General features: G+C 35.7%; 3 protein-coding genes across 7 annotated transcripts in view; 1 reads left to right on the forward strand and 2 right to left on the reverse strand.

The window, feature by feature from the left end:
- LOC124441230 (CTP synthase 1-like) overlaps nucleotides 1–6,877 on the reverse strand; it is a 32,562-nt gene extending 25,685 nt beyond the window's left edge. Inside the window, exons 1-5 of the mRNA XM_046991668.1 lie at nucleotides 6,420–6,877; nucleotides 1,788–1,958; nucleotides 1,473–1,570; nucleotides 709–825; nucleotides 183–266 (exon numbers count right to left, since the gene is read on the reverse strand). Coding sequence (XP_046847624.1) covers nucleotides 183–266; nucleotides 709–825; nucleotides 1,473–1,570; nucleotides 1,788–1,958; nucleotides 6,420–6,585 — 636 coding nt within the window. The 5' untranslated portion in view covers nucleotides 6,586–6,877. The remainder of the gene's footprint in view (nucleotides 1–182; nucleotides 267–708; nucleotides 826–1,472; nucleotides 1,571–1,787; nucleotides 1,959–6,419) is intronic.
- A 297-nt stretch (nucleotides 6,878–7,174) lies between these two features.
- LOC124443083 (acetyl-CoA acetyltransferase, cytosolic-like) lies at nucleotides 7,175–11,828 on the forward strand. Its single transcript, XM_046993612.1, has 8 exons — nucleotides 7,175–7,373; nucleotides 7,484–7,748; nucleotides 7,892–8,073; nucleotides 8,782–8,899; nucleotides 9,000–9,143; nucleotides 9,678–9,955; nucleotides 11,039–11,149; nucleotides 11,561–11,828. Exons 2-8 carry the CDS (start codon nucleotides 7,556–7,558, stop codon nucleotides 11,729–11,731), a joined length of 1,197 nt encoding a protein of 398 aa, XP_046849568.1. The 5' UTR covers nucleotides 7,175–7,373; nucleotides 7,484–7,555; the 3' UTR covers nucleotides 11,732–11,828.
- Nucleotides 11,829–12,890: 1,062 nt separating this feature from the next.
- The window catches only part of LOC124443082 (unconventional myosin-IXa-like), a 40,700-nt gene continuing 34,800 nt past the window's right edge, over nucleotides 12,891–18,790 (reverse strand). For all 5 annotated transcript variants that reach the window (XM_046993608.1, XM_046993610.1, XM_046993607.1 and 2 more), the window contains 5 exons: nucleotides 16,788–16,919; nucleotides 16,275–16,398; nucleotides 15,564–15,646; nucleotides 14,377–14,537; nucleotides 12,891–13,643 (listed from right to left, as the gene is read on the reverse strand). In XM_046993608.1, coding sequence (XP_046849564.1) covers nucleotides 13,516–13,643; nucleotides 14,377–14,537; nucleotides 15,564–15,646; nucleotides 16,275–16,398; nucleotides 16,788–16,919 — 628 coding nt within the window. In that variant the 3' untranslated portion in view covers nucleotides 12,891–13,515. The remainder of the gene's footprint in view (nucleotides 13,644–14,376; nucleotides 14,538–15,563; nucleotides 15,647–16,274; nucleotides 16,399–16,787; nucleotides 16,920–18,790) is intronic.

Here is an 18,790-nt window from a genome sequence, read left to right on the forward strand (position 1 = left end):
GAGTGAGCAATATATGTATAAGATAAAAATTGCAAGAGAATAAATTTCGTTATTCATCAGGCTTGAGTTTTTGCATCCATTGGACATAATTAAAGAAATATTGCCTGGGCGACGGGCAAGATTCACAAAACCATTGTCGTAACGTCTGAGTACAACTATTTTTACTTATAAATTTGACTTACAAAATCAGGACTCAGCCCAAGACCTCTGAGCTCGCGGACGCTGTTTTGTGTCGGTTTTGACTTTTGTTCACCAGTGGAGCCAGGCTGACAACACAATAAAAATAAAAATCATACCAACAAGTGATGCTTTAAGCAGAAGTGAGCATTCATATAATTTGCACAGATTATCAAAGACGGGGGTTAGGCTAATGCGAACACTTATCACATAAAAATAAAAGATTTGAAACATTCTTGAAACCACAGTTTTAGCATTCGAACATTTGACTTCAAAATCCTTCATCAGATGACAATTTCATAAAGTATAAACTAAATCCTAATTCGGTTTTTTGTTTCGTTTTTCTTGCGTTTTGCTGTTTGCTTCACGAAGTTTGTTTACATTTGACAGTAAAATTACGCGTTTTTAATGTGTTCCATTACGGAAAATAATAGACCGGCAAAAATATTTCTGAGCCAATCAAAGCGTGCCAATTTGGCGGAAGTGACGGTTGCCACATAAAAATATTTCTTAATGCACCAAAAAACTCACCATGGGAATAAGACTAACATGAACGACACAAAAATTCTCACGACAAACACGGAATTGAAACTGCCTAAACGCTTCGACGAAAGGCATACTTTCGATGTCGCCAATCGTCCCACCAAGCTGCAAAAACAAAAATTTACATCATTGAGAATCATTAGCAGAGTAAAAGTAAAGATTACCGGCCATTGTCATTGCGAAGTGGTTTATCAGCCACACTTTCTGCTAATTAGCAAGGGCAGATTTTCACGCCAGAGGGGAGGAAAATCTGCAATCTGTTGGCTATTAATGTAAAATTATTGTAGGTTAGGCAATTGTGCGGTAAAATCGAGTGAAAGTTCAAATTGCTTAAGAAGAACTACTAAAATTTGCTCTTTACAGGGTGTATAGAAAAAGTCCAAATATTTCATAGATTGGTGTTAATGCGGGTACTTTATCATCCCCAGTTCGATCTAATACGAAAAATAAACATGAAATTCAACCGCGAAAAACGGGAGAGTGGTTTGCAAACATCGCATTTTAAAGGGCTTGTGCAAGCATGAATAAGGTGTCGAAAATCAGTTTCGTTTTCAAGGAATGAAAGTTTGTGTCTTGGTTTACAAAGTACGAAATTGGACTAATGTATGAAAATTCCCATAAATTTTATGAAGTGTAAATTTTCCGCTCAGATGTATTTCAAAATTATCTACTTTTCTATGAAACGCCAGTCTTAAAACTCCCAACTGATACGTACGTAGCAACACCAAATAATTATAAATATTGTCACCCACCTCTATAATACAGACATCGGCAACGCTATTGTCATGAAGTGGTTCCATTGCAACTTTTTCAACCCATTCCTGTACAGCATTAGTTATGTGAGGGACAACTAAAACATATAATGCACAATGGCATGTTAACCTGAAATAATTATTTAGCGAGGAGGAAAGGGAGAACAGCATTGCTCTTAAAACTTAAACTGCTTGAAAAAACTGTAAGAGAATTTAATGCAGGTTTTGCAAAGTGAAACGAGAGAAAATCACAAAAGAATGATATACTTGTAAAAGCCAAAGACCTCCACAGTCCAGAATTATTTCCATAATTACCTTGAACAGTCTTTCCAAGATAATCTCCCCTTCTTTCTTTTTCAACAACATCCTGGTAAATTTTCCCCGTTGTGATGTTGTTATTGCGACATAACATAACATCCAGAAATCTTTCATAATTACCGAGATCCAAATCAACCTCGCCACCATCGTCTAGCACAAACACCTCTCCTACAAAAAAATCCAAAGTTTCCAGTATAAACTAATATATCGAAAAATGCATAGTACATATATTGTGTGTATAGAAAACACGTGAGTCCAAATTTCATATGCTATACTTTGTATTGTTTTACGTTTAAATTTTTACATAGAAAAGAGAATAGGAAAAAATAAAAAACTTTATCAAGACACATTAGCCAAGTCAACTTAAGCTCGTTTCCACGGTTCAATGACATGCTAGTAGCTTTCAAAAGTGCATTTTCCACCTTTTGGGATTTGAGTGGTTTCACTGTCACTTCACTGCAGTGACGTCGCTAAGGGGGGAAGGGGGGGAGGGGAAATGCCCGCCAAAGTGAATTTTAGATGAGAGTCTTACGATGCAGCATTGGAAATTGAGAAACGAGCAAATCGCATCAATGTGACTCTTATGGAATTTGCACAACTTCACCACTGTACAGGGAAGCATTCTATGAGCTGTGCAAACTAGTTTGAATTATGCACTTACGCTTTCTGTGGTGTCAGCCAAGTGGTTAAGTTTTTATTGCTTGAAAATGTAAAAAAATAATACTTCTAGAATAATTCAAGAGGGCAAGGAAGAACAAGTGATATTGTGGTGCTTGTCACAAACCATACTACACCATATCACTGAGCTTGTACGAGATCATTGACAAGTACACTATAGACTCAAACTTGTAGAAACAATAATGTACCAAAAGCATCAATGAAGTCTAAGGTTTATGAAATACAGCAACTCTGTGAGTATTATAATATGCAAACATTTGATTGGAATCAATGATCAATCTACATAACGCTATAACACAAAGAACGTACAAATCTACATAACGCTATAACACAAAGAACGTACAAATCTACATAACGCTATAACACAAAGAACGTACAAATCTACATAACGCTATAACACAAACAACGTACAAATCTACATAACGCTATAACACAAAGAACGTACAAATCTACATAACGCTATAACACGAAGAACGTACAAATCTACATAACGCTATAACACAAAGAACGTACAAATCTACATAACGCTATAACACAAAGAACGTACAAATCTACATAACGCTATAACACAAAGAACGTACAAATCTACATAACGCTATAACACAAAGAACGTACAAATCTACATAACGCTATAACACAAAGAACGTACAAATCTACATAACGCTATAACACAAAGAACGTACAAATCTACATAACGCTATAACACAAAGAACGTACAAATCTACATAACGCTATAACACGAAGAACGTACAAATCTACATAACGCTATAACACGAAGAACGTACAAATCTACATAACGCTATAACACAAAGAACGTACAAATCTACATAACGCTATAACACAAAGAACGTACAAATCTACATAACGCTATAACACAAAGAACGTACAAATCTACACACAGGTTTAACTCTGAAGTTAAAAAATTGAAACTATTTGTGTTGTGTTTGATGTTTCAAAAAGTTCACAGAGCTGAGGCAAGTTTAGTACAATTTCGCTTTCGACTGACGTGGGGGGGAATTTTGTTGTCCCCCTCCCCTGCAAGATTGGCTTTCAGCTTGTGTCCCCTCTCCACACACACACTCGCAAAATCCTGGCGACGCCACTGCTTCACTGGCATTTCAAGCAAAAGAAAAATTGCATTTTCCCAAAACAATCTTCAATAATCAATGTTCAAGTCTCAACCCTTGCAAAACGCTATTTTGACTCGCAATTTATATTTGAGGAGCGCTCAATCATTTCTGATTGTTACAAAATTAAAAACATATCATTGTAGAGTTAAGGAGCTCATTCTATTGGCTATGTAAAGATATAGGTACAAAACACAATATAAAATGGGCAATTGCATGTTAAAGTTCGATTTAGTTTTTCTCAATACAAACTTTATTAAATATATTTATACATAATTTTCCCTATGAGTCACAAGTCACTAAGTTTTCTATAATATTTTGTCCACATAAATAGACAACAGTAGACAGGCAGCATGTTTGGCTATGGCTGCTATGCTACTGCAGAATTTTTGGCAGAATTCCATTCCCTTGACAGAAATTCAATAATTTATATTTCATATGATATTTTTCCATGACACAAATAGGGAAATGCAATTGTGTTTTTCAAAATGAACTTCTTTGTGACAAAAGCTCCACAGTAAATTGAAGACCTAAAACTAGCTGACAAATTTTCTGTATGAAAAGATTTTGGTGTTCCACACACTATATAAAAACAATATGGTATTTCCTCTAGAGGGCAATTTTCTCAAAGAGCCTGCATGAAAATATTTTCAATCTACTAGTATGATGTGTTATTATGTGTAACTCAGTTTGAATTATGATTATCGGAAGCCGTAATCGTGTAAGTTTCACTCCTTTGCCATGTTATAATTCAAAGACCAGAGTGGGATGCAAGTACAAAGAGCCTGGAAAACATTCATTTTTTTTGGTCACACATTTACCCTATGCAACTCCAAGAGAGACAGTGAAAAACTATAAAACCTGCCTCTTCAGCTAAAGTTACCCAAGGATACAATAAGTACACTATACTTTGTAAGGTCTTTATTATTGAACATGCTAGGAGCGAAGAATAACAGCAAAATGACAACGTAAATGAGTATGTCACACACCACATGGGAGAATAAGGCTACTTAGCCCCCCAAGGAGTTATTTTATTTTGCTGCCTTTCAAGTTGGGGATTATTGAGAGGGGGTAAAAGGACACTGGGGTTGAATGAGATTTCATCAAAAAGTGCCAGCGCATACTAACTCAAAAAACACACGGTTCACTACTAATTTCTACATGTGAAAATATCAAATTACCAATAAAGTGCATTAGTGAAATAAAAATTTTGTCAAGGTGACAATTAAAAAATCATCTTTAAAAGAGCTAATACCATGGTGAACAGTTAGAATAATAACATGATAGTTCTTAAAAGAACAGTTTAAAACGAGAACACTAACCCGAAAATTCTAAAAGAACTGCTTTTAAAGCTAAAAGACACTATGCATTTTGGCAGAATACTCATCAGGTGTCAACGTCCGCTAAATGAGAGCTTCAAAATCATGCAATATTTATGATGTAAGGAAAAAAGTTCTTAAAACAGAGATAAATTCAACATGTAATCCTTTTGTCAGCAGAGGATTATGTGTTTAATTTACATATCTCCATTTGACACAAAATTTCTCAATTTAGAGATGACGATAACTCTTTATTAACATCATAAATATTGCATGATTTTGAAGCTCTCATTTAGCAGACTTTGACAACTGATGAGTAGTCGGCCGAAATGCATAGTGTCTTTTAGCTTTAAAAACAGTTCTTTTAGAACTGCTGGTTTAATGTTCTGGTTTTAAAACAGTTCTTTTTAAGAACTATCATGTTAATATTTTAACTATTCATCATGGTATTTGCTCTTTTTAAGATGGTTTTTTAATGCATAAGTGCAATTTGAGAAAAGAACAGCCTAACACATGACTATGATTTTGTCAAAAAAATTTTGACACAAAGCAAGAGACTCTTTTGATTATTACATAAGTAAATTTCAAATGAATAAGACCTTATATCAATTTATGTTTAATGAGCATTTGTACTTGTTATAATTTCATTATAAAATTGACTTTCAAGTAATTTATTTAATTTAATGAGAGTGGGGGATGATTAAATCATAATTTTGTTACCTTTTAAATGGGTGAAAACTACTGGGGGGGGGGGGCAAAATGAGCCTGGGAACTAAATGGAGAACATACTGTAGGTTTCTAATGAAATTAAAAATGCAAATGATCAGAATTTACAGAGCACTGACAATGTTCCTTAGTGGACAGACTGCAAAGTTAGTGATGAAAATTTTGAGAGAACTATGCCTTTATGTGACCCAATTTCGAATATAGGGTGCACAGTTAACAAAGTTTCCAGGGGTAACATGGTTTCTTAATATCCAGAACAAACAAACCTGAATTTTGTGTTTTGTATGAAGCCTTTCAACTTCTGTAAATTCCCAACCTGCCCAATCAACCTTTCCCTAAGCAAGAACCAGTCACTAATGAAAAAAAGCACTAAAGACTCTGTCTTGGCTGCCATTATTCAATACTTCATGGTGTTTCTTCGTTTCCATCTCATGTTTTATTTTAGTGGCGGTATTATGTTGGTCACAGTTCATTGAATTTAGCATCGAGACGGCTAGACCTAGAGCCCCTCAGCCCACCATATCAATGTTTACTTCGTTAACTTTTCAAAAATACAATACAAACATAAGCTATTTCTTATACAACACGATTCAAACTATTTAATCTGTGATTACCTGCCTTGCTGTTCATTTCATAAATATTTAAAAAAGTTCAGGGCAGATAAATGAATCGTGACAATCATAAATTCAAATAAATTGCTTTGAAATCGTTTTCGCCATTTGAGCTTTCATCAGCAAGAAATGGAGAAAGCTTTCTTTACTTTTAAAGTATTTTCTTACCATGCTCGTAAGGAGAAAAGGTTCCCGCATCTATGTTCAAATATGGATCGATCTTTATGGAGGTCACACTCAAGCCACAAGATTTCAATAGTGCGCCAAGACTACTGGCAATCACTCCCTTTCCAAGTCCACTTATAACACCCCCAGTCACCAAAATATACTTCATCTCGACAAAATATGAGTAAGATATCAATTTCTATGGATATGATACAGTATAATCACCGAAAAACTGAGAGAAGATATATAAGATCTTTCACATGTTTATAAGTAAACTTCTTCTATTTCGGCCATGTGCATTGATGAATGACCAGGAGATTGGTAACAAGTCAAATTGGCGCAAAAACTTTAATTGCGACTTTGAAAAACCGTTACAACTAACGTGTTGACTGTTGAGTATAACTATTGTTTGTAAAACACGAGCTTTACGCGAAAGGACAAAAGCGATTTGCGATTGGGACCTATATTCACAAACTATTAAGTTTTTTTATTGCCCGGAAAATGTCAGAAACGTTCTAGATGTGAAGTCGAATTGTGAATTTGCGTAAACATTTTGAAATAAGCCAATAACCAACCGTCCGTTGCAAACGTCACCAATACGTCATTGCCTCAAATTGTCTCGACCACTCGAATTGGAAAAACTTCATCCGAAATTCCGAATCATGACAGCGTTGAATCCAGAGCCCTCTATAGAATATAGAATATAGAGGGCTCTGGTTGAATCGTCTGTGAGGAAATCTTACTGCCGTATTGGTCTTGTCTTTTCCACGTTCGCATCTAATCAAAAACACTATAAATGAGTATTTGTTGCACATAAAGCCCTTAATTTACATTAATTGTACATGTAACAATTTAGCATAATATTGCACAACAGACAGGTACACAAAGATCATAAACTTGTACGTTTATAATTTCATGGGTTTTTTTTGTAAATATGTACATTAGCGTTCAAGAAAGGTCTGTATTTTCACATTCTAACCTGATACGAGTTTTATTTAATCGTGCGGTGCCTTGTACAGCCTTGTACTACTCTGTAGTATAGACTCTTCAAGTTTCTCTTTCCACAGACCAGGTAATAAAAAAATTCAAAGGAAGCTCTTCTACTTTTCTCACATCCAAAAGGAGATCGAACACAAATCATGGGATACAAAGATAACGACATTGTTATCGTTAGTGCGAAAAGAACTGCAATTGGCTCATTTCGCGGAGCGTTAAGTTCGGTAAAGGCGCACGATTTAGCTGCAGCAGTAATAAAAAACATTCTAGAGGAAGTGAAATCTGTTAAAAGCGATGAAATAAGCGAAGTAATTTTGGGTCAAGTTTTAACTGCAGGTAATGATGCTTGCTGACAGGCTAACATTGAAGTAGACTGAGTTTCTTTCTCAAAAATAAAACCCCTGAACTGAGTATATACAAACATCTAGATTTATTTAGCACATACTAATCTTCAAGTGCTCATTTTTTTCTCTTGTTAGGTCAGGGCCAAAACACTGCCCGCCAAGCTGCAATTGGAGGTGGATTGCCAACGTCGGTTCCAGCTAGCACAGTGAACATGGTTTGCGGGTCAGGATTAAGGGCTGTAGCAATGGCTAAACAAGCAATTGCAACAGGAGACTCAATCATAGTGATGGCTGGAGGTCAAGAAAACATGAGTCAGGTAATGCAGCTTAAGACATAGTGAATTCATAAATGATTAGGCAGGTGGTATGGACTTCTATTGGAAGTTGTTCCCCTTCCAAAGGAAATTTAATCTTACTTTATTTTCATATTAAATCAGTAAATCTAGCTTTACTTTTTGTTCTACTGTTTGTACAGGCTTATGTTTCAAATGATTAACCTTTTTATGTAGCCCTCCAAAAATTTTTTTAAATCTCTTTTGTGAATTTTATAGCTCTTTACGGAGTTAGATCATTTTTGTGCATGTGTTACAGAAAGTTGTTTTGTTGGAATTGAAAGCAAAGTTGAATCAGTGGCCTGGCCTGCTTGATTATTCAGTTGTGCTATATTCATTTTTCTGTGAAAACAATGGATTCCCGCAGAAATGGACGTGGGCAGACTAGGTGGGGAGGCAGGGGATGGGAGCCCTCAAAAAGTTGGGCAAACAAAGCCAGTTCGGTGTGATTTGCTGGAAAGTTGAAAAAATTGGATCATTTAAGGTTGAAAATGTTCCAATTGCCCCCCCAAAAAAATGTTGGCCCATAAGCCAATGGATATGAACCATGAGTATTTGATAAAGTTCTGAGGCTTACGTATCCTGGGAAAAACATGTGTATGGGCTTGTTATGCCACTGATTGCTAGTGTTGATTCATGAAACATTTCATGTACCTGAATGGACTAAGTTACTAATTATTCAATAATCTTTAGGCTCCTCATTGTATCGATATGAGGCCTGGGATCAAGTTTGGTGATGCAGCACTGAAAGACACAATGTTGAGTGATGGCCTGACAGATGCATTTAACAACTATCACATGGGCATTACAGGTATATATTGGGAAAACAGTGTGAATTATAGGGATATATCAGGACAACTTTTGAACTCTGCAGAAAAGATTAATGATGTTTTATCAATGACCATCTGTAGCCGAGAATGTTGCAAAACAATGGGAAATCTCCAGGGAACAGCAAGACAAATTTTCTGCTCATTCACAAGAGAAAGCTGCCAAATCATTGAAGGAAAATATTTTTGAAAGTGAAACTGTGCCAATTAACATAACCACAAGAAAAGGTACTTAAAAATTCCATATTGCTAAAACCAGAGATGGATTTACTGGGTGGGCGGAGGCATATGTGCCTCTCCTTGTCTTGGGTAGACTAAGGAGGGTGTCCTATACCTAAAAAGTATTATAATACGCAGGAATTAAGAAAAATCAGTTATGTTTTGTGTTTAATTGAGCACATGTCATTGGCATAGCCAGGCCGCAAATTTGCTGCGTAAATTTCAGATCATTTGCATCATTCAGTTCTTTAGAAGTTTACAATAACTTTTACCATTAAATATTTAAGTATGTGACACCTACAAACTTGTGGGCTGGCTAAAAAATCTCTAATAGTTAGAAGTTGTAGAGTTTAAAAAAATCTGATTTGGTATGTTGACATTCACAAAGAGGCATCCTGCCCCTCCTTTACAAATTGCCCTGGATTCATCCCTAAATGAATATTGTACAGAGTAAAGGTAATACATAATACTGTACTGTAGAAATATTTTATTATTCAAACCTATGGTCAATTATCAAATATAACAATATCACATGTTTGACAGGTACAACTGTGGTCAATAAGGATGAATATCCAAAACCCGACACCAATATGGAAGCACTGGGTCGTCTCAAACCTGCATTTGTTAAGGATGGCTTGGGTACAGTGACTGCAGGCAATGCATCTGGTATAAATGATGGTGCAGCTGTTGTCATGGTGATGTCCATTCAAGAAGCCATGAGGCATGGTGTCAGCCCTCTGGTGAGAATTGTTTCATGGGCACAAGCAGGAGTAGATCCTTCTGTGATGGGAACTGGTCCAATTCCAGCAATTAAAGCAGCGGTATGCCTATTTATGTATTCCCATTTATGTATGCCCATTTATGTATGCCCATTTATGTGTGCCCATTTATGTGTGCCCATTTAAGTATGCCCATTTAAGTATGCCCATTTAAGTATGCCCATTTATGTGTGCCCATTTATGTGTCCCCATTTATGTATGCCCATTTAAGTATGCCCATTTATGTGCCCATTTATGTGTGCCCATTTATGTATGCCCATTTATGTATGCCCATTTATGTGTGCCCATTTATGTGTGCCCATTTAAGTATGCCCATTTAAGTATGCCCATTATGTGTGCCCATTTATGTGTGCCCATTTATGTGTCCCCATTTATGTATGCCCATTTAAGTATGCCCATTTATGTGTGCCCATTTATGTGTGCCCATTTATGTATGCCCATTTATGTATGCCCATTTATGTATGCCCATTTATGTGTGCCCATTTAAGTATGCCCATTATGTGTGCCCATTTATGTGCCTATTTATGTGTCCCCGTTATGTATGCCCATTTATATGCCCATTTATGTATGCCCATTTATGTGCCCATTTATGTGTCCCCATTTATGTATGCCCATTTATGTATGCCCATTTATGTATGCCCATTTATATGCCCATTATGTGTGCCCATTTATGTGTGCCATTTATGTGTCCCCATTTATGTGTGCCCATTTATGTATGCCCATTTATGTATGCCCATTTATGTGCCCATTTATTTGTGCCCATTTATGTATGCCCATTTATGTATTCCCATTTATGTATGCCCATTTGTGTGCCCATTTATGTATGCCCATTTATGTATGCCCATTTATGTATGCCCATTTATGTATGCCCATTTATGTATGCCCATTTATGTATGCCCATTTATGTGTGCCCATTTATGTGTGCCCATTTATGTATGCCCATTGATAAGTCCAGTCTACTATTTGAGGCCTTTCTGTTTAGTCCATAAGTGTCTTCATCAGGAGTGTTGTGATGTTGAAACTTGAGCCTTTAGATAATTGAGTCTAGTGCTTCATCATGAGTGATCTGATATGTTTAACTCGACTCCTTATCACGATGCTTATTTTAACTCAACATTTTCTCAGGTTTCCAAAGCTGCTTGGAGTTTAAATGATGTTGATTTCTTTGAATTGAACGAAGCATTTGCTTCACAATCGTGTGCTGTAGTTAAAGATCTTGGACTTGACCATAAAAAAGTAATGTATTCCAATTTTGACAATAAAAGTCCATCACTGTCCGCATCCAGAATCAGAATGAAATATATCAGTGTAGGTAATGGTGAATGAACAACAGAGAATGAGAATAGTCTTTACACTACATAAAATATATAACAAATAAGATAACGTGTGTCAGTGTAGGTAATGATGAATGAACAACAAAGAACAACAGTCTTTACGCTAACTAAAATATATAAGAAATAAGGTAAGGTGTGTCAGTGTAGATAATGATGAATGAACAATAGAGAACGTGTGTCAGTGTAGAACAGCCTTTACACCTCCACCCGGTGGTGTTGCAGTATTAAGGAGTCATGCGCTACGAAATTCCGATTACATCGCATATAAAAATTAATAAAAAACCCAATTATTAGAATGTACATTTTGTTACAGGTGAACGTTCATGGTGGAGCTATAGCGTTGGGCCATCCCCTTGGTGCATCGGGATGCAGGATTCTAGTAACATTGATTCATACGTTAATAAGGACGGACAAAAAGAAAGGTGTTGCTGCTTTGTGTGTTGGAGGTGGGATGGGGATAGCTATGTGTGTAGAAAGATGTTAAATTTCATTTTCAAATTATATCACAAACGTTATTGCAAACAAATCTATTGTATTTGTATATAAATCGTGAATAAAGTTTAGATATTTTTCATTTTTAATGAAGAATAAAGTTTGATTTACGTAAAGTATCTTTAGTCCACTATACATGCGAAGAAACTTTCTCTATCTTCAATGAAGAATAAAGTTATGATTTACGTAAAGTATCTTCAGTCCACCATACAGGTGAAGAAACTTTCTCTATCTTCAATGAAGAATAAAGTTATGATTTACGTAAAGTATCTTCAGTCCACCATACAGATGAAGAAACTTTCTCTATCTTCAATGAAGAATAAAGTTATGATTTACGTAAAGTATCTTCAGTCTACTATACAGGTGAAAAAACTTTCTGTATCTTCAATGAAGAATAAAGTTATGATTTACGTAAAGTATCTTTAGTCCACCATAAAGGTGAAGAAACTTTCTCTATCTACAATGAAGAATAAAGTTATGATTTACGTAAAGTATCTTCAGTCTACTATACAGGCGAAAAAACTTTCTCTATCTTCAATGAAGAATAAAGTTATGATTTACGTAAAGTATCTTTAGTCCACCATACAGGCGAAGAAACTTTCTCTATCTTCAATGAAGAATAAAGTTATGATTTACGTAAAGTATCTTCAGTCCACTATACAGATGAAGAAACTTTCTCTATCTTCAATGAAGAATAAAGTTATGATTTACGTAAAGTATCTTCAGTCCACCATACAGATGAAGAAACTTTCTCTATCTTCAATGAAGAATAAAGTTATGATTTACGTAAAGTATCTTTAGTCCACTATACAGGCGAAGAAACTTTCTCTATCTTTAATGAAGAATAAAGTTATGATTTACATAAAGTATCTTCAGTCCACCATACAGATGAAGAAACTTTCTCTATCTTCAATGAAGAATAAAGTTATGATTTACGTAAAGTATCTTTAGTCCACCATACAGGCGAAGAAACTTTCTCTATCTTTAATGAAGAATAAAGTTATGATTTACGTAAAGTATCTTCAGTCCACCATACAGATGAAGAAACTTTCTCTATCTTCAATGAAGAATAAAGTTATGATTTACGTAAAGTATCTTCAGTCCACCATACAGATGAAGCAATTTTCTTGAGAGTCGAAATTGAGCAAAAATTAAGTAACATTTTGTTTTCTTTATTGATCAAATAATTGATTGCACGCCAAAATTACGCACAAGCTAAGTTTCATTATCTTACAATTTATGTCAATACGTATATGTCTACTAACATATACATATATCCTTATTTATTTCATCATATCGTACACGAAAGAAATTTATATTATCAATCAGAGCATGGTACTGTCCTTATTGTACACACTGATGTATCACAATTGTAGCTTCAAAGTGAAAATTTCAAAAATGTTCGGCAACAAAGAGTGATGATTTGATGGCCAATTATTAAAAACGACTAAATTATCAAATTATCTCCACTTCAATTAGGAAATCAACTCGAAATTACAATGTTTCATTTCGTTTTTATTCCGCCGTACAAAGAAAGATTCGTGAGTTCAAACCGTTACGTGAATTTGTGCATGAAAAATTTCCAGGATTTGAGCGGTTTTTCAGAAGAAATGTCGAAAAATTCCCTCATTTCTTGAAGTATAAACGGAGACGACATTCGCACCAGTTCACACCACAGGCATGCGCAGTGCACTATACCAGCACAAGTTTCAAAGAGCCTGCTTCAACCGACTTGTGAGGGCGCCTGCATGCCCTTTCTTCATTGGCTGAACCGACTCACGTGACGGAATCAGGCGAGTCCTCTGAGTCAGAATTCATGTAACGCTTTGTTAGACTGCTGGCCCGTCTCTTCGTGGTCTCTTTCTTGTCGCCAACCGGGGGACTTGACACCTGTTCCGATGTACCTGGAAAAGAACGACGGGGGGTAAATAATCCGGTGGAATGAAATACTGAAACGTAAAATAGCAACTTAATAAAGAATATGACGGGGGTAAACAATACAGACTTGGCAAATCCATGACTGCTTTCTGATACAAAAAGTAGGTACGTAACGCGTACATGTGGGTAGACTTAATTGATTTTTCAGGTGAGATTCGAGAATCTAGCATTCATAAAAAAGTTTCTCGTCCATAACAAAAAATTCGAAACATGCATAATCGTAAGTAGGCGAGCTAGAAAATTGGACAATTTGCCGTAAGTTTTTTCATGCAATTTACAAGCAACTTTTTCAGCAAACTAAATTCGGCACACTTAGGAAATAGATATTATGACTTGAATAAGGTTATACTGTTTAAAGTAAATGGTTTCAACCCGGGAGTATCGTTACATGTTTGTAAATGTAGATCGTTCAGGTTGGTATAGTCCTGAGAAGGACTGTTTTTAAAAAGAATTCTCAGAATCCTCTGCCGTCAACGATCACGGGCTTGCAATGATAACGACTATCCCCGACAGTTAACAAGACGGCCGTTTAGATGCTAGCGACCATTCCCGACTGAAGAATGCAGGTGTTGTGACGTACGTGACGTGACGTAATTGCTGTGACGCGACACATTTTTTGTTAATAAACCATTCTTACTTAAGACACTATGCGAATCCGTTTCTCACCTTGCGAGTCATTGGTCATTATTTATAACTAACCTGATTCAAGAAAAACTTCGGAAAGAGAAATCTCTTCTGTGTCTTTCTTTTCGCCGTCGATTTCATCGGAAGTACCATTCTCGCTATCCGTCGTGTTATCCTCTTCAAATACTAGACTGGAATGGGGCGTCAACGTGGACAGATTGGCCTTGAGCAATGCTCTGAAATAATGAAGTATGGAATGATGAGTACAATGTAGTATAGTGGAGTATAGTATAGAATGATGAGTAAAATGTAGTGTAATGGAGTATAGTGCAGAATGATGAGTACAATGTTGTATAATGGAATATAGTGCAGAATGATGAGTACAATGTAGTATAGTGAATTAGAGTGTAGAATGATGAGTACCATATAGTATAATGGAGTATAGTATAGAATGATGAATGTAGTATAGTAGTAGAATGATGTACAATGTGGAGTGATGAATACAATGTAGTGGAATGGAATGGAATGTAGTGGAGTGGAATGATGTAATGGAATGATGAGTACAATGTAGTATAATGGAGTATAGTATAGAATGATGAGTACAATGTAGTATAATGGAGTGTAGTGTAGAGTGATGAGTACAATGTAGTATAGTGGAGTATAGTATAGAATGATGAGTACAATGTTCTATAATGGAGTATAGTATAGAATGATGAGTACAATGTAGTATAATGGAGTGTAGCGTAGTGTAGAGTGATGAGTACAATGTAGTAAAGTGGAGTAGAGCAGTGCTGTAGAACTAAATTTATCAGATGGGGGGCTCTCTTGACGTTTTTGTCAATAGTGCCCTTTTAAAATTACCCATTTCAAACGTAGAAGGGGGGCTCCTCCCCCAAGCGCCCCTCCCCCACTTCTACAGCACTGGAGTAGAGTATATAGTATAGCAGAGTACGGTACAGTGAAGAATAGAATAAGTATAAATACTTTTTGAAACAGCATTTTAAGTACCATAATATACACATAACACACCAAAATGGAGGAAGAATGTGAAGATGTGGGATTTACAATTGAATAATAACGTTGTGTAATGGACAGTGTAAAAAACATAATCTTACACTTAAAGTAGAGCACAGACAAAAATAATAAAGAGAATATAGAAAATTACAAAACAAAACAACTCACAAGAGTAAAATGGAGAGCAAATACAATAATTATTATAAAACCGAACGGAACAAGTGACTCAATATTTTAATCAGTCTTACTTCTGGTTTTCAAGTTTTTCAATCTGATCTGTAAGGCTCTTTTTCTGTTGCTCTTCGCCAGCGGCAGCTTCCTCTTCATTGCCCTATAAAAGTTGAAGTTCCATGAAAAATTGAGCTAGACTATATTTTCGTGCTAAGTCGTGTATAAAACTACCATATGATAGACACATATTTACGATTAAAATTATAAATTTTGTCGTCTAGATAAAATGTTAAGCAAGCACCGGGCAACTAAAATCATGTGGTAACGAAATCATCTTTATCTTCAATGTTCTACCAACTGAACTACAAGACTAATGTAGACTATGATGATAATTCAAAACACAGTTCTAGTTTCCTTCATATTTTAATATCATAGATAATAACATCACGTTTTTGTGATGTACTCAGGTATAGTAAGATTATCATTGTCTTCAATGTTCTACCAACTGAACTACAAGACTAACTGTGGACTATGATGATTTTTCAAAACACAAAACAGTTCTAGTTTCCTTCATATCTTAATATCATAGATAATAACATCACGTTGTTGTGATGTACTTAGGTACAGTATAAACAAGACAGTCATAAATCTGCAATAGAAAAGTGCGACATTATTTCCAATCATTTGCAATCAAACCAACACGGCTAAATATTTCACAAACTGAACAAAAAATAAAATGAGATCTTCCAGAATACAAAAAAAAAATCAATGCAAACACAAACGTCTACCTTATCGCTCCCAAGGCGTTTCAGTTTGGATGTGATATTTTTCAAAGATTGATCGATTTTTGTAATGTCCGCGAAAGTCGCGTCTATCTTCGACATTTGTCCAATAATTAACGTTTCCACAATCCTAAAATCGAGAAATTTTTAATTTTTCTATTAATAACACAAAAATTACACGTAGAAATAAAATCACAAACGTCATGATTTTATAATTATTATAATATTATAATTATATATTATAAATTAATCAACTTCGCTGCTTATTTCTGTGCTTATTTACTGTTTCTTACACGCAATCTCTGGCAGCTTAGATATGCTCTTTACGAGATTTTGAAAACCTAGTAATTGAATTTCCACAAATACAATAAGTATGCCTTATTGTGAAAACAATTAGTTAAACTGAATAATTCAACAAGGATAGCAACGATATCAAAGGATTAAATCGCAAATACTCTTCCCAGTTAATTTCGTGCTTCAACTACGCGCAATGCATGATGGTTGACAATCAGAACTTACAGAGACTGCTTTCTAATATCGTATAAACCATCTAGAGCGCTGCCTCCTTCTCGCGGGCGCATCAAACATGGCGCCCAAATCACGGACAATCCACTGGGCGACATCAGATTAGAGCTTTCGTACTTAGCAATACTTAAAAAAAGAAAAAAATGGTGATGAATAATGTGAACCTCCTCTCAAAGAAAATTTACTTTTTTCAATGAGCAAATATCTATGACAAATATTCTTGATGGATATAAGCTTGCAGGAGTAAGTTTAGATCATTGAACTGAAATACATGGAACGCTACCTGAAGCAGATAATTGAAGCCAAATCTTACACCCAGACACGCGTTAGTAGTGTTTCGATATTCTCTCGCGAAGTGAAAATTTGATTGAACTACAAACGAATGTCTGGGTGTAATCTCGCGTGTCTGGGTGTAAGAGTTGGCTTCAAAAATATATTAGGTTTTTCCATTAAAGGTAGCGTTCCAGATGTATTTAGTTCAATGGTTTAGATTCGCTACTTGGTCAAGGAAAACTGTTCTCTACAGTAAGTACCGTTGTCTACAACACTCTGCTTTCCTGTACTCAGTGGCGGATTGTGGGGGGGGGACTGACTGGGCTACAGCCAGGAACCCGAAGATTTTCGGGATCCAGGGGGGCCCGTTGAAGTCAAATAATTTTTTAATATTTCATAGTATTGCTACATTTTAACTAAGCGCTTGCAGGAAATTTAGAATAAATTTGGCTAAGTTTTTATCATGTTAAGATATATTATGTTAAGATCTATGGACGTATTGAAACAATGAATTTTTTATCCTAAATTTTTTAAATTTCAAAGTTCGTGTACACAGCAGATCAATAGTTGTTAAATTGCAGCGACAAATTAGTCAACAGTTAGTCATTGTTGCGCGTAAACGGATATAAATGAGCTTCGTATATTTTTATTATTAAATGAAAATGACTGGATACAAACATTTCCGAATGTGAACATCACACTTCGGATATACCTCTGTATGATGGTTTCAAATTGCAGCGGAAAGAGATATTTCTCTAAATTAAACCGCATAAAAAACGAGTTGAGGAGCACAATGGCCTTGGACCGAGTCAGCAAACTATCGCTTATGAGCATCGGGCATGAAATTTTAAGTGCACTTGATTTTGAAGAGCTTATTGACGATTTTGCTGCAAAGAAAGCACGCAAGAAACCTATTTAAATCATACTTTAACTAAATTGTTCTGTCAAGTTTAATAGCAGTTTGTTTTATTCGTGAAGTCCCTCCTTTGTTCAGTGTGGGAAAACTAATCAATTGCAGGGGAATGAGAGAAAGCGGACAGTTTAAAGGGGCCCAACCAGAGAATATAGCAGGGGCCTGAGAAAGGTTTAATCCGACACTGACTGTACTGACCATAAAAGCAAACTACATAGGTCTGTAATGTACTCTGATGTACTGTACTCACCACTGTTAATAAGTAACATTCTACGTTGTACATGCTTGTCATTACTACACGCTCTTGTTCTCTACACCTCTCTGTTCTACTGTATCGATTTCTACCCTCGAGCTGTTGCTCTCTGGTGTACTCAGTTGTATTAAACTCACCTCTACTGTCTATTACCAATCTACGTTGTACAGTGTTTACCTTTACTACACGCTCTTGTTCTCTACACCTCTCTGTTCTACTGTATCGATTTCTACCCTCGAGCTGTTGCTCTCTGGTGTACTCAGTTGTATTAAACTCACCTCTACTGTCTATTACCAATCTACGTTGTACAGTGTTTACCTTTACTACACGCTCTTGTTCTCTACACCACTCTGTTCTACTGTACTTACCGCGAATGCAAGCTTTCCTTTTATAACGTACTTTCTTGTGCTATACTTATTTTCATAAGTCGTCACTATGTTGATACATTTAACGTAAACGACAACTTTTTTAAATTTTTTATTGCAAACATGTTTCGGCAAACTTATGCCATCTTCAGTGCGGTTCTATGTGAATATTTCATTCATTAAACCGCACTGA

This window comes from Xenia sp. Carnegie-2017, unplaced genomic scaffold (genome assembly GCF_021976095.1).
Source record: "Xenia sp. Carnegie-2017 unplaced genomic scaffold, XeniaSp_v1 HiC_scaffold_20, whole genome shotgun sequence".
Classification (NCBI taxonomy): domain Eukaryota; kingdom Metazoa; phylum Cnidaria; class Anthozoa; order Malacalcyonacea; family Xeniidae; genus Xenia; species Xenia sp. Carnegie-2017.

Bases quoted from the DNA above. Each gene is read 5' to 3' on its own strand.
- LOC124443083 (XM_046993612.1), top strand. From the start codon at position 7,556: ATGGGATACAAAGATAACGACATTGTTATCGTTAGTGCGAAAAGAACT. The intron at 8,074-8,781 runs GTAATGCAGCTT...AATAATCTTTAG, and splicing joins GTCAAGAAAACATGAGTCAG to GCTCCTCATTGTATCGATAT. The intron at 9,956-11,038 runs GTATGCCTATTT...ACATTTTCTCAG, and splicing joins TTCCAGCAATTAAAGCAGCG to GTTTCCAAAGCTGCTTGGAG.